The 13,744-nt window shown below is 46.5% G+C and overlaps 1 protein-coding gene across 1 annotated transcript; it reads right to left on the reverse strand.

The window, feature by feature from the left end:
• Nucleotides 1-504: 504 nt before the first annotated feature.
• On the reverse strand, nt 505-3,082 carry LOC125520957. Its single transcript, XM_048685995.1, has 2 exons — nt 2,756-3,082; nt 505-2,309 (listed from the first exon to the last, which is right to left on the reverse strand). The coding sequence occupies exon 2, from the start codon at nt 2,299-2,301 to the stop codon at nt 1,468-1,470; it is 834 nt and encodes a 277-aa protein (XP_048541952.1). The 5' UTR covers nt 2,302-2,309; nt 2,756-3,082; the 3' UTR covers nt 505-1,467.
• Nucleotides 3,083-13,744: the final 10,662 nt, after the last annotated feature.

Here is a 13,744-nt window from a genome sequence, read left to right on the forward strand (position 1 = left end):
GAAGTCTGAATATTTGCCTGTAATAGCTTCCTCTGGTTTTGCTCTGTTTTCTGGACTCTGAACATTTGGCTGTAGCTTGAGCTTTGAGCCCGCGTCAGGTCAACTCGATTTGGGGCGTGAAAGACAATGTTTCTCCTTCTGATCACTAATGGCGGATGGAGAAGCTGCCTCCCCCTCAAGATAGCTTGGTTGACAATCACAGTCAACCCTAGCTTGTAGCTACGGATCCAACACTTATAGACCAAGCTGCGAGAGTGCCTCCACACACTTATAGCTCAGGGACGGGGTGGCGCCATGGCAGCAACCTCAAGATATGGACCATTTTACTGTTCCGTTTCTGAAGAAAAACGCTTCGCGCCAACTCCAGCTTCGCTCCTGCTGTCAGATCTTCATCGAACGTCTGCATACTAACTGCTTCGCTGGAAGTGATGAGTCTCCGCTCAGTGGCGTACCCAGCAATGAAATGAAGGGTGTGCACACTCTAAAAAAAAATTCTACTAATCCAAGTGTCAGACAAAATATGGCAAAATAATAACATGAATAGCTCAATTCAAATTTCACAACAATTTAGTTCACAAAATATATCTCAAATATGCGAAATTACAATACGAATAGTCTTACACAAAAGAAGCACAAGTAGAAAATTACATCACTAGGTAACTCTACGTTTTTGCATTGCCATGAAAGCATCAACTATGTCATCCTCACTTACTTTCATGAACACATCTCGTTCAATAAATGTCACCAAGCAATCATTCAAGCGATCATCACTCATAGTAGTCCTCAACTTACTTTTCACTAGATTCATTGCTGAAAATACTCTTTCAACACTCGCCGTCGCCACCGGTAAAATCAATATCAATTTGATGAGTAAGTAGACCAAATCATAAAGAACATGCTTCTTTGTTGCAACAAGCATAATAGAGAGCTCACCAATATTACTTGCATTTCTAAACCTATCATCTTGTCTCATATCATCAATGAAAGTAGTAAGTTGAAATTCTAGCCTTATCAAATCTGTGCTTGACATGTCCATGGGATAGAATTCAGCAAGTCTCATTACCTTGAGTGCATCATAAGAAGCAAATGAGTTGATTGGATTCAAAGCCGACATGCAAATAAGCAACTCCGTATTAACCTCATCAAACCGATTGTCAAGCTCTTGAATGGTTTGGTCAATGACACCAAGATATACCTCTCTTCTATAACGATCATCATTTGTTTGTACTTCATAATACCGACGTGATCTTCCATAATGCTCATAAGTATCCTCCCACAAAGGAACTTGAATGTCATGTTTGTTGCAAAATAAGGTTAGCTTTGCAAGAAATTCTTCCCAACCATGAGACCTCAAGTGCTGCATTCTACTCTTTGCCAAACTAACAAGTGCCATTGCATTAACAATATCTTGATCTCTCTTTTGCAAAGATTTGGACAACTCATTTGTATAGCCAAGAATAACAAGCATCAAGTGAAGATTGAAAACAAAGTCAAATGATTCAATGGCTTGAGCAACTCCACGTATTCTTGTCCACTCACGTTTTTGTGAAGGATCTTTTCCAATAGCATCAAGTACTTCAAGGATTGTGGAATACATGCTAACAATGTGCATAATGGTTTTAAAATGAGAACCCTCACCATAATGTTATCAATTGATGGTTGGGGTGCCACAAATAAATTGTACTTCTCTTGAGCTTTGTTGTGAATGCTGTTAATACCACCCTCATGTTTGTCTAATGCATCAGGCTTATACCAATTTTTCCAACCACCTTTAACAAATGCATCACCCTTAGGCCCCCCATTCGATTTGCCTTTGAACAAATAACACACAAAGCAAAATGCAGCCTCATATTTGACACTATATTCTAGCCATTTGTAGTTCTCAAACCAAACAAAGTTGAAGTGTCGATTTTTACCATACATTTTCTTGACTTCAAAGTTGTGTGCATATGGTTGGACTGCATTCTTTGCAATGTACCGTCTCCGAACTTCGTCTTGATCATTAACATCATAATCTGAAATAGGAATCCTTTCCCCTGGATCAGGTGGAAGCCTTTGAATATTATAGGACCTTGCATGTGGATGTTGGGGTGATGGTTGCCATGGCGCTTCATCATCAATATCAATGTCAATCTCTGCATCGGAATAGACTGGAGGTGGATCAATATCAATGCCAATCTCTGCATCTGAATGGACTGGAGGTGGATCAATATCAGGTTCAGGTTGCTCTTCGGCTGCAACCTTTCTTGTTTTTGCCTCATAATTCCGGAAAAAAGACTTAATGTCCCCATTCCTCTTCATCTTCAGTTCTACAATTAGAACATAATGTCAGCAAGACAGCAAGACAACAGAACAAAAAATGGCACACGTCCCAGTTTTCAAACATACATTTGTTTCAGAAAAGCATCAGTTTGTATGCATACGATTCAGAGCAATAACAAGCATATGTTTCAGAGCAGCATCCGAAATACATCAGTTTGCAAACATATGATTTTCAGCAAGCATATGTTCAGACTTTAGAGCAGAAGCAAGCATCAGTTTGCTATATAAGATTTTCAACAAGCATATGTTCAGAGCAGAAGCAATCAAGCATCAGTTTGCTATATATGCAAGATTCAATTTGAGAGAGCTGTAGGGGAGGCCGCCGAGCGCACTATGCTAGTATGCTTGTTGTTCAGAGCGCACTATGCTTGTTGTTCAGACAAAAATTGAGCATATGTTCAGAGCTGTAGGGGAGGCCGCCGTCAAAACTCACCCACGAGGCCACGACCGGGGCAGGGAGCGGTGGAGCGGGAAGGTCCGGAGGAGCGGAGAGCGTCGGGAGGCGGGAGCAGATCCTCCGGAGACCGGAGCGGCGGCGGCCGTCTGGTCCGGGTCGGCTCGACGGCGCCTCGGCAGGGGAGGCGCGACGGTCGATGGCCGCGACGGGAAGGACCGAAGGAGCTCCAGCGGCGGCCGCCACGCGCGAGAGCCCAGCGGCGGTGGCCGAGCGCGAGCGGGGAGCGACTGGGCGGAGGCGGGGAGCGGCGGCGGCGGCCGAGCGAGATGCGGTCGTGCGCCTGCGCCTGTGCCTCTCTCTCGCTCGCTCACAGTGGAGCCCGAGAAGATGAGGTGGGCCTGGCCGCCTGGGCTCAATAGTCAACAGCCAAAATTTCTATATATAAAAAAAAATCCCAGATTTTCTGGGTGTGCCACGGCACACCCGGTGGTTCCACCACTGTCTCCGCTTCTCCACACCGTCCTCTGCTCTGCTCTGCTCAGGAGAGGCAAACTGAGACGAAGATCTGATGCATAGTAGTTGCCACAGCCTGCCTTATGTATGTAATTGGCACCAATCATAACGCGGATCACTTCTTCTTTGGTACAACCTCCCCTGAACACATTAACGATCCAGATTAAAAGATACCCTTTCATGAGAATAAGTGAGTAGGGGTAGGATGGGAAATTCAGGTGGGGGAGGCGTACCGCGGCGTAGCGAGGCGCGTGTCCGTACGGCCCGCTGTACGCCTGTACATGGGCGGTGTACGCCGCATGAGGAGGAGGGCGGGCCCACACGTACTAAACCCTAATCCATTAATTCGGCGCGGATTAGGCGAATCCATTAACACCGGCGTAGTGAGACGTCCCGTCGCCGGCGTCGGTCCGCGGGCGGCGTGGATTCACACGCCGCAGCCTGCCGCGCGCCTGCGCACGCCACCGCTTGACCGCCCGCGCACGCCGCCCCCTCGCGTACCAGGCATTAATCGCCGGCGCCGATTCACACGCCGCCGCCTGCCATTCTGCGCCCTTGACCGCCCGCTCGGCTGCCCCCGGGCATTGATCGCCGGCACCCCACCCACCCACCACTAAGCCCTATAAAGAGCGCCTCGCGCCCTCCGTCGGCTCGCACACCACTCTCGCCTCGCCTCTCCTTCTCCCCCTGTCGCCGGCGTCGCCCTCTTGCGCCCTTCCCCCCTCGCGCGCCGTACCTTTCCCTCTCGCCGGCGATGGCATGCCCCAACTTGACGCTTGAGGAGGCGGAGGAGCTCGCCCACTTCGTCATCCCCGCCGCGCCCGACGTGCGCCTGCCGGCGAGGTGGCGCCTGAGCGTCGACGGCATTCCTGTGGCGCCGGTGCCCGAGGTCGGCACCCACCTCTTCGCCCGCGCCGTCGGCCTGTACAGGGCTCGCCTGTCGCCGGAGGAGCTGGCCGACCCCCAGTACGCCCCCAACAACCCCGGCTGGGCGGACCGCCTCGCCGACGATCACCTGCGCCGCCTCCACGCCTACGCCGGCCCGCGCCCGCCCACGAAGCACAACCGCGCGCGGCGGCATCAGCTCTGGGATGGGCGCACCTTCGAGGAGGTGGTCGCGCCGTACCGCGCGCAGGCGGTCGCCGGCGCCGTGCCAGCTCCACCGGGGTATGGTTTGAGCTGTACCGCCGCGGCGAGGCGCGCTCGACCCGCCCGTGTCGACTTCGGCGCCATGCACCCGCCCGCGCCCCGCGGAGGCCCAGGCAGTGACTGCGACGATGTCCGCCTCGGCCCCGGCGATCGCCGTACGGCGGGCAGGAACGGCGCCGGGTCCAGCCGTACCACGGGCAGGAACGGCACCGGGTCCAGCCGCGCCCCTCCGCCCGAGCCGCAGCAGCAGCCAGAGCCGGCATTGGTGGCGGAGTACAGGCGGCTGGCGGCGGAGGCCGGCGACCCGGAGGACATGCCGGGCTACCTGACGGCGCTCCGGGAGTCGGAGAACATGCCGCAGCCGCCGCCGCTCGTTCAGGAGTACATTCAGGTCGCCCCGGGCGCCGTCCACCCGGAGGACTTTCCCGGGTATCACGCCGCGCTCGAGGACTCGATGGCTGTGCCGGCCGTGCCTGTGGTGCCCCTCGGCGACAGCAGCAGCAGCGACGACAGTGACAACGGCGACGGGCTCTATGACGAGGCAGACTTCGGCGGCGTGGAGGACGAGTAGTTTAGGGTTACTTTTAAAATGTCGTTTAGTAATGTTTAATTATTTTCGTAATGTTCTTTAGTTAAGTTTTATTTCTAGTACTATGTAAAATATCTATGAAAACTATAATGAAATATCGAGTGTTTGAATGGTTGGTTTTTAAATGTTGTTGAAGAATCAAGTGTTTGAATCGATACTGTTATTTTTAGTTTTAAAAAGAGTTGTATTGTAAAAAATAAAAAATTAGAAAAGAATTAAACTTGAATTGAAAAAAAACCTATGGAAACTAGAAAAGTAAATATAAAACCAAACAATAAAAAATTGACATAATATTCGCAAAACAAGTTAGAAGATTTTTTTAAAAGAAAAATTGTATTGTAAAAAATAAAAAATCAGAAAAGAATTAAACTTGAATTGAAAAAACCTATGAAAACTAGAAAAGTAAATATAAAACCAAACAATAAAAAATTGACATAATATTCGCAAAACAAGTTAGAAGATTTTTTTAAAAGAAAAATTGTATTGTAAAAAATAAAAAACAGAAAAGAATTAAACTTGAATTGAAAAAAACCTATGAAAACTAGAAAAGTAAATATAAAACCAAACAATAAAAAATTGACATAATATTCGCAAAACAAGTTAGAAGATTTTTTTTTAAAAAAGAACGCCTCCCCGCAGTCGAGCGAGGCTTAGTAAGTCGCTCCTGATCAAGCCGATCGGCGAAAGGGAACACTTTTCGGCCCTGCAAGGCCCACCGGCCCAACCAGGCGGCGTAGAAAGAAAGTAGGCGGTCTATTTCTTCGGATCACGTCGGTGTAGGGCGGGGCGCGCTATTTAAGCTGGTGCGGGCGAGCTCCGGCAGACGAGGTGGGACTAAAGGTAGAGCTCGCCAGTCACGGTGCTGCGCGTGGACCGCCTAGGTGGGCTGATTTTCTGTGGGCCGCTGTAAGGCGCGCGTGCGAGCGGCCTCTCGCGGCGCTGCGTGTTGACTGGCAAGGTGGGCCGATTTCAGTAGGCCTAGTGGGCCGCTGGAAGGCGCGCCTGCAAGCGGTCGAGGGCGCAGGGGCGGGGGTTGGTACGATGGATGGTTTCGTTTAGTCCCACCTCGCCCGCCGAAGGACGCCCAGACCGGCTTATATAGGCGGATTCATGCACCCTAGCAGATAAGATAGATAATAATAATGTGATTTGACTTTGCACTGCCCGGGCAGCTCTGCCGCAGCTGCCCGAACAGTGTTACAATGTCCGGGCAGCTGTGGTAGTGCTGCTAGTGCATTGTAAACTCAGATCACATCATTATTATGTATCTTATTTTTGATAGTTTAGCACTTTACGCAAAGCTAGTGCATTGTAAACTCAGATCACATCATTATTATGTAACCCGACGTTTCATGGCTTTGCGAAAGGGAACACCTACTGAATGCATGTCACACCCCAAACTGATATCATCGGTTTGTACTGTGAGTACATGTCAACATGGACGAAACACAACCAACTTTTGCGTGCGCGTGTCAGTGACCCCCACGGTCTTCCACGCCAGATTACGATGGAATCGGAGTACGAACGGAAGTTGCGTCACGTCGGGAGACGTTTTCTGGGTATTTTCACGGAGAAAATCATAATAAATGCATCGAGTGTCCAAACGCACCCAAATTTTGCAGGCGTGCTTGTGTGCCATACTGTAGCGTGTGAAAAAAAATCCCGACGTTTCATGGCTTTGCGAAAGGGAACACCTACTGAATGCATGTCACACCCCAAACCGACACCTCATGTTTGTACTGTGAGTGTGTCAACATGGACGAAACGCACCCAACTTTTGCGTGCGCGTGTTAGTGACCCCCACGGTCTTCCACGCCAGATTACGATGGAATCGGAGTACGAACGGAAGTTGCGTCACGTCGGGAGATGTTTTCTGGGTATTTTCACGGAGAAAATCGTAGTAAATGCATCGAGTGTCCAAACGCATCCAAATTTTGCAGGCGTGCTTGTGTGCCATACTGTAGCGTGTGAAAAAAAATCCCGACGTTTCATGGCTTTGTGATACGTCTCCAACGTATCTATAATTTTTGATTGCTCCATGCTGTATTATCTACTGTTTTGGACTATATTAGGCTTTATTTTCCACTTTTATATTATTTTTGGGACTAACCTATTAACCGGAGGCCCAGCCCAGAATTGCTGTTTTTTTGCCTATTTCAGTGTTTCGAAGAAACGGAATATCAAACGGAGTCCAAACAGAAAAATCCTTTCTGGAACGTGATTTTCTTCCCGAATAAGACACAGGAGACTTGGACTCTACGTCAAGAAAGCTCTGAGGAGGGCACGAGGTAGGGGGGCGCGCCCTACACCCCCAGGCGCGCCCCCCACCCTCGTGGGCCCACCGAAGCTCCACCGACGTACTTCTTCCTCCTATATATACCCACGTACCCCCAAACGAACAGATACGGAGCCAAAAACTTAATTCCACCGCCGCAACTTTCTGTATCCACGAGATCCCATCTTGGGGCCTGTTCCGGAGCTCCGCCGGAGAGGGCCGTCATCACGGAGGGCTTCTACATCATCATAGCCTCTCCGATGAAGTGTGAGTAGTTTACCTCAGACCTTCGGGTCCATAGTTATTAGCTAGATGGCTTCTTCTCTCTTTTTGGATCTCAAAACAATGTTCTCCCCCTCTCTTGTGGAGATCTATTCGATGTAATCTTCTTCTTTTTGCGGTGTGTTTGTTGAGACCGATGAATTGTGGGTTTATGATCAAGTCTATCTGTGAACAATATTTGAATCTTCTCTGAATTCTTTTATGTATGATTGGTTATCTTTGCAAGTCTCTTCGAATTATCCGTTTGGTTTGGCCAACTAGATTGGTAGTTTTTGCCATGGGAGAAGTGCTTAGCTTTGGGTTCGATCTTGGTTATTCCACTAGCATACAGTTTTACATTCAACTAGTGTTTTTTTTGCTGTGTTGCCATGTCGTATCCCTAGCTCTTACACCATACTCCCTCCGTCCGGATTACATGTTGTCGAAATGGATAAAAAAGGATGTATCTAGAACTGAAATATGCCTAGACCCATCCATTTTTTCCGGATGGAGGGAATACATGTCAATATGTCATGTCTTTCTATTCTTCAGTACCTATTTTATCTCTGTGCTGTCGCATGTTTTATAATTAAAGCACTATTCTTCTATACAAGGCATGAAAGGGGAAGACGACTATGTTAGAATCTGAAGGGTTACAAACAAGGCCTTTGCAAAAGATCCAAACGCCAGGAGATAATAAACCAACTCCAGTTTTTATAGATACTGCTCCAGCACAGAGAAACCCAACTCCTACTGATAATAAGCAGATTCCAGTGGCCAAAGAACTAGTCTGCTCAGTCCAGCAAAAATATGTCAACTCAATTCTAAGAAACGTGTGTGTATCCTTGCATCATGAAATTTTATAGCATGCTGATCATATTTTCTACATGTTTCTTACCCATCTTTCTTTTAGAAAATAAGCTTAACAGATAAAAGAATTTCTGCAATGGTATCGTTTATGAGGAAAGATTCTTGCAGGAATTCTCTGTGCTCCAATGTAGATGTAAGTACCTGTTGTATATCACTATATTTTTACATCAGCATGTATTTTGTTAATCGGCGTGAATCCAACCTTTATCTGATCTAAATTTAGTTGTAGCAAAATGTATGATTAAAGGCCACAATGTTGATTTTTGCAAAGAAAACTGCCTAGTAGTTTTGCATCCTGAGCTGCATGAGTGTACTATCTCATATCAGTGGGTTTGAATACTTTGGTTCTGCAGTGGGTTTTTCAGTTTTTTTACTGTGTTGTCCTGTCGTATCCCTAGCTCTTACATCATACTCCCTCCGTCCGGATTAAATGTCGCAGAAATGGATAAAACTGGATGTATCTAGAACTGAAATACGCCTAGACCCGTCCATTTATTTCCGAATGGAGGGAATACATGTCAATATGTCATGTCTTTCTATTCTTCAGTACCTATTCCATCTCTACTGTAGCATGTTTTATAACTGAATCACCATTCTTCTATATAAGGCACGCAAGGGGAAGACGACTATGTTAGAATCTGAAGGGTTACAAACCAGGTCTTTGCAAAAGATCCAAACGCCAGGAGATAATAAACCAAATCCATTTTTCATAGATACTGCTCCAGCACAGAGAAACCCAACTCCCACTGATAATAAGCAGATTTCAGTGGCCAAAGAACTAGTCCGCTCCAGTCCAGCAAAAGAATGTCAACTCCATTCTAAGAAGCGTGTGCGTATCCTCGCATCATGAAATTTTATAGCATTCTGATCATATTTTTTACATGTTTCTTACCCATCTCTCTTTTAGAAAATAAGGTTAAACGATACAAGACTTCCTCCATTGGGATCGTATTCGAGGAAAATATCTTGCGGGAATTCTCTGTGCTCCAATGCTGATGTAAGTACTTATTGTATATCACTATATTTTTACATCAGCATGCATTTTTTGTTAATCGGCGTGAATCTAACCTTTATCTTATCTAAAATTAGTTGTAGCAAAATGTTAAAGGCGCCAATGTTGATTTTTGTAATGAAAACTGCCTGGTAGTTTTGCATACTGAGCTGCATGAATGTACTATCTCATATCACGCACATTACTAAATTGTAGTGCTTCTCTGGTTGCCCATTCATTCATTGTGTCAATGTTGCTTTCATATTATCTTACCTGGCTGATGATAGCTGTGCTATATTGTGTTAATTTGGTGTAGGCTAGTTGCCCAAACGTTCGTTGTGTCAATGTTGCTTTCCTATTATCTGACTTGGCCAATGATAGCAATGCTAGTGTGTTAATTTTGTGCAGGCTGCTGAAGATAAGAACACAAACTCTGAAAACAGCAAGGCAACCCCATTGTTTCTTTCCAATAAATCTAGGCCAGGTAATATGGCAATAACTCATGATTAATCTGTTTGTTTTCCGTCCTAATTTATGTTATGATGCAGTGGTCGAGACACTCTCCACTATCAATAATACAAGCCTGCCAAAATCGCCATCTGAATCTGTTCAATATCCTCTGTCTCGAATGCAACGGAATAAATGTATGTTTGTGAACCAATTAATGGCTGAAGTAATGATGAAGCAATGATGGATGAATCAGAGGTGCAGAGTCGTGCGACACAACAACTGATCAATGTTTTCAGGGACAGTGTAGCAAAGCAGCAAAACTTGCCCGCATGCTTATGGGCGTCATCTGTGTTGAGGTTGCAGATTGTGACGTTGTAGATGGTTAGGTTCTGCTCATTTATTTGCACTGGCATCAATCTTTGATTGCCCAGTGGATGTAACCTGTAATATATGCTGGATGTGCAACATTATTCCCTGTATGCCGTACATTTGCTTGATCGGTTTTGGTCCTGTGCATAATTGCTCGTCGTAATGGGCTCAAATTATCTAATTTGGCCTAAAGACATGAACGAACTTTAGTCGGCCCATTAAGTTAATGGGCCGTTACTAGGCCAAAAGTTAATGGTCGGCCCTCTTACCTCCCGTGTCGTTAACAGGCCGACATCGAAGCGGGCAACAGGTGGCCCCAATTTATTTCACGGGCCGTTAACAGGCCGTTACTAAGTTTGGGCTACATATGACCCAACTATACTGTAGGCCTTTAGTAGGCCGAAAGAGACAGCGGGCTTGTACTGGACCATGAAGAGCATGGGCCGCTAAGAGGCCGAAAGCCAGGTCGTATTGTAAACGGCCCAACTGTGTTGTGGGCCTTTAGCAGGCCGAAAGAGAAACCGGGCTGGTATTGGACCATGAAGGGCATGGGCCGTTAAAAGGCCAAAACTAAGGTCCGACTACAAATGGCCCAACTCATTTATGGTCCGTTAACAGGCCAAAAGGCACACAGGGCCGGGAATTGGCCCAACACTTAAATGGGTCGCTAAAAGGCCAAAACTCAGATCCAACTACAAATGGCCCAACTGATTTATGGGCTGTCAACAGGCTGAAAGTGACACCGGGCCAGAAATTGGCCCAACACTTAAATGGGCCGCTAAAAGGCCGAAACTCAGGTCCGACTACAAATGGCCCATCAGATTTATGGGCCGTCAACAGGCTGAAAGACACACCAGGCCGGAAATTAGCCCAACATTTAAATGGGTCGCTAAAAGGCCGAAAGATGTACATCCTGAAAATTGGCCCATCCATTAAATGGGCCGTTAACAGGCCGAAATCTCATCGGGCCGATATTGAGCCCAAATATATAGCGGGATGTTAACGGGCTCGAACTGACGATGGGCTGCAATGGTGTCAAATCTTTAACGGACCGTTGACGGGCCGAATTGGCACATCTCGTATGGGCCGTGGGCTTAAATGGACCTGACACAAGTAGGCCTTATATGGGCCGTCCTGCTAATTTTTACTGGGCCGACCTTTTTCACCGGAATGGGCCACTGTTGGGCCGTGCCACGTGTCGACCTATCATAGGCGCCTCCTGTCCAATGAGTAGATGGCATCTGTCCCAACTGTGAGGCAACACGTGTTTCCTGCGGCCAATGATGATTTTACACGTGGAAAATCCCCACTGGTCCGGGTTGTCAATGGGTTACCGGATTCAAAACCGGACCCGATAGCTTAACGGCATTCCGTTACGGTGGATGCCACGTGTCGGTCACCTTTGACAAAACCACGTATACTCAAAGTTGCCACAACGAGCAGTGAAGTATAGAAGATACAACCACTTTCTCCTTATCTATCCAAGGAGTTATTTCATAGAAGACTATCTTGTGATGAAATAGAATGGCCTAATCATCTGCCGACAGAGGTATACGATAAGATTTTACATAAATGTGGTGGTGTACCATTGGCTATAATCACAATAGCTAGTTTGCTTGTCGGTAAACCTGTGGAGTTTTGGTCTAAGGTATACACTTCAATTGGTTTTGGGCATGAAGAAAACGAAGACGTGGAGAACACGAGACAAATACTTTTATTTAGCTATTATGATCTACCTTGTCACCTAAAGACTTGCTTATTGTATCTAAGCATATACCCCGAAGATCATCTGATTGAAAAAGATAGTTTGATATGGAAGTGGGTCGCCGAAGGTTTTATCCACGAGGAACCAGGGGTAGGACTATTCGAGATTGGTGAGAGGTACTTCAACGAGTTGGTGAACAAAAGCATGATAATGCCGGTAGAGGGGTCCCTGTATCTTGGCATCAAAAGGCATGTTGGCATCATAACTAGATGTCGCATCCATGACATGATTTTGGATATGATATGCCTATTGTCAAATGAACAAAATTTTGTTACTGTATTAGATAATAATGAGCAATATACAACTTCACATTGCAATGCTCATAGGGTAGCCGTTCATCGTAGAGTCCAACCCTTGGCTAGCACATCTACATCACGAGCAAGGTCACTTAGTGCCATGTGCAACCCTGAGATGTTGCCATCACATTCATGCTTTGAAGTTTTGCGTGTCCTAGCTTTAGAAGGCCCCACTAATTCGTGCAACACCAATCATCTTGAGCATGTTGGAAAGCTAGTTCACTTGAGGCACCTGAAACTAGCAAGCATGGGCGTCTGTGAGGTCCCAAAGGAAATAGGATATCTGAAGTTCTTGGTGGTATTGGACTTGGGTCGAAATAGCATAATTGAACTTCCAGAGAGTATTGGTCGACTAAGTAAACTCAAGTGCTTGAACATCTGTGAAACAGACATTGAAGTGCCATATTGGATCACAAATCTGACTTCTCTGGAAGAGCTATGTCTATATAAAGTTGATGAGCAATCGAACTTTGTGACAGAGCTGGGCAAGTTGATAGAGTTGAGGAAGCTCCGCATTTCTAACACTTTAGAACTATGGAGTGACAGCGCAAGGAGTGCTTGGGCGGAGTCTATAGCTAAACTGAATAAGATCCAAGTCATCGACATTAATCTTATTGGTTCATTTAGAGTTCCTGGTGATGAGAGCCCCTGGAAACGGTATGCCCTCTCTCCACAACTCCGTGTTCTACACATGGCCTATGGAGAACCTGGGCTAGTTGCAAGGATCAATCCACGGCTTCTTCCAAACCTCTCCCATTTGGAACTATTTGTATACACTTCGGAACTGGAGGTCTTTGGAAGTTTCCAAGAGCTTGTTACCCTCAAGCTATGCACGTGGTCAGCTCTCCACCATGACACCATGGGCGGTGCAGGTGCGTTCCCCAAGCTGAGGGTATTCAAGACAGAAGCAACGATTGGATCGTTTCTAGAGGGAGATATGCCCATCCTTGAATCTCTCCAGTTCCGCGTGGTTGCGCAGTCCTATGATGACGGCATCAGCTTTGACTTTGACTTTGATAGCCTAAGGAACCTCCCTTTGCTTCAGTCCGTCAGAGTCTTTTTATTTGCCCATCCCGCGGACCACAAGAAGGCTGGAGGAAATGGTGAGGCGTGCAATTGATATGCTTCCCAACCGTCCCAGCCATCGTATCCATTCATATGATATAATAATAAATAGGAGGTAAGTACAAGTATATCTCATTCAGGAGTGCTGATCTCCATGGAAAGCTAGCCGTGTATCTCACGAATCTCCGTTTTCATTTTTTCCAGCCAAACTGGTTGAGCTAAGCTGGCCGGGTATCTCCAACTTCGTGAATCCAGGTATGTATGTATGCTCCCTATCTGATACTACCTGTATTCCTATATATAAGACGCTGTGGCAGTTTAATTTGAACTGCCAAAACATCTTATATATAGGAACAGATGGAGTACTATTTGTCAGAACCTTGTCTTTCTTTTCTTTCTAGAGTAAATAATAGCATTTGCCGATCAACTGTA

This window comes from Triticum urartu, chromosome 7 (genome assembly GCF_003073215.2).
Source record: "Triticum urartu cultivar G1812 chromosome 7, Tu2.1, whole genome shotgun sequence".
NCBI classification, from domain to species: Eukaryota; Viridiplantae; Streptophyta; class Magnoliopsida; order Poales; family Poaceae; genus Triticum; species Triticum urartu.

Coding starts and splice junctions, on each gene's coding strand:
- LOC125520957 (XM_048685995.1), bottom strand. CDS start 2,301: ATGAAGAGGAATGGGGACATTAAGTCTTTTTTCCGGAATTATGAGGCA.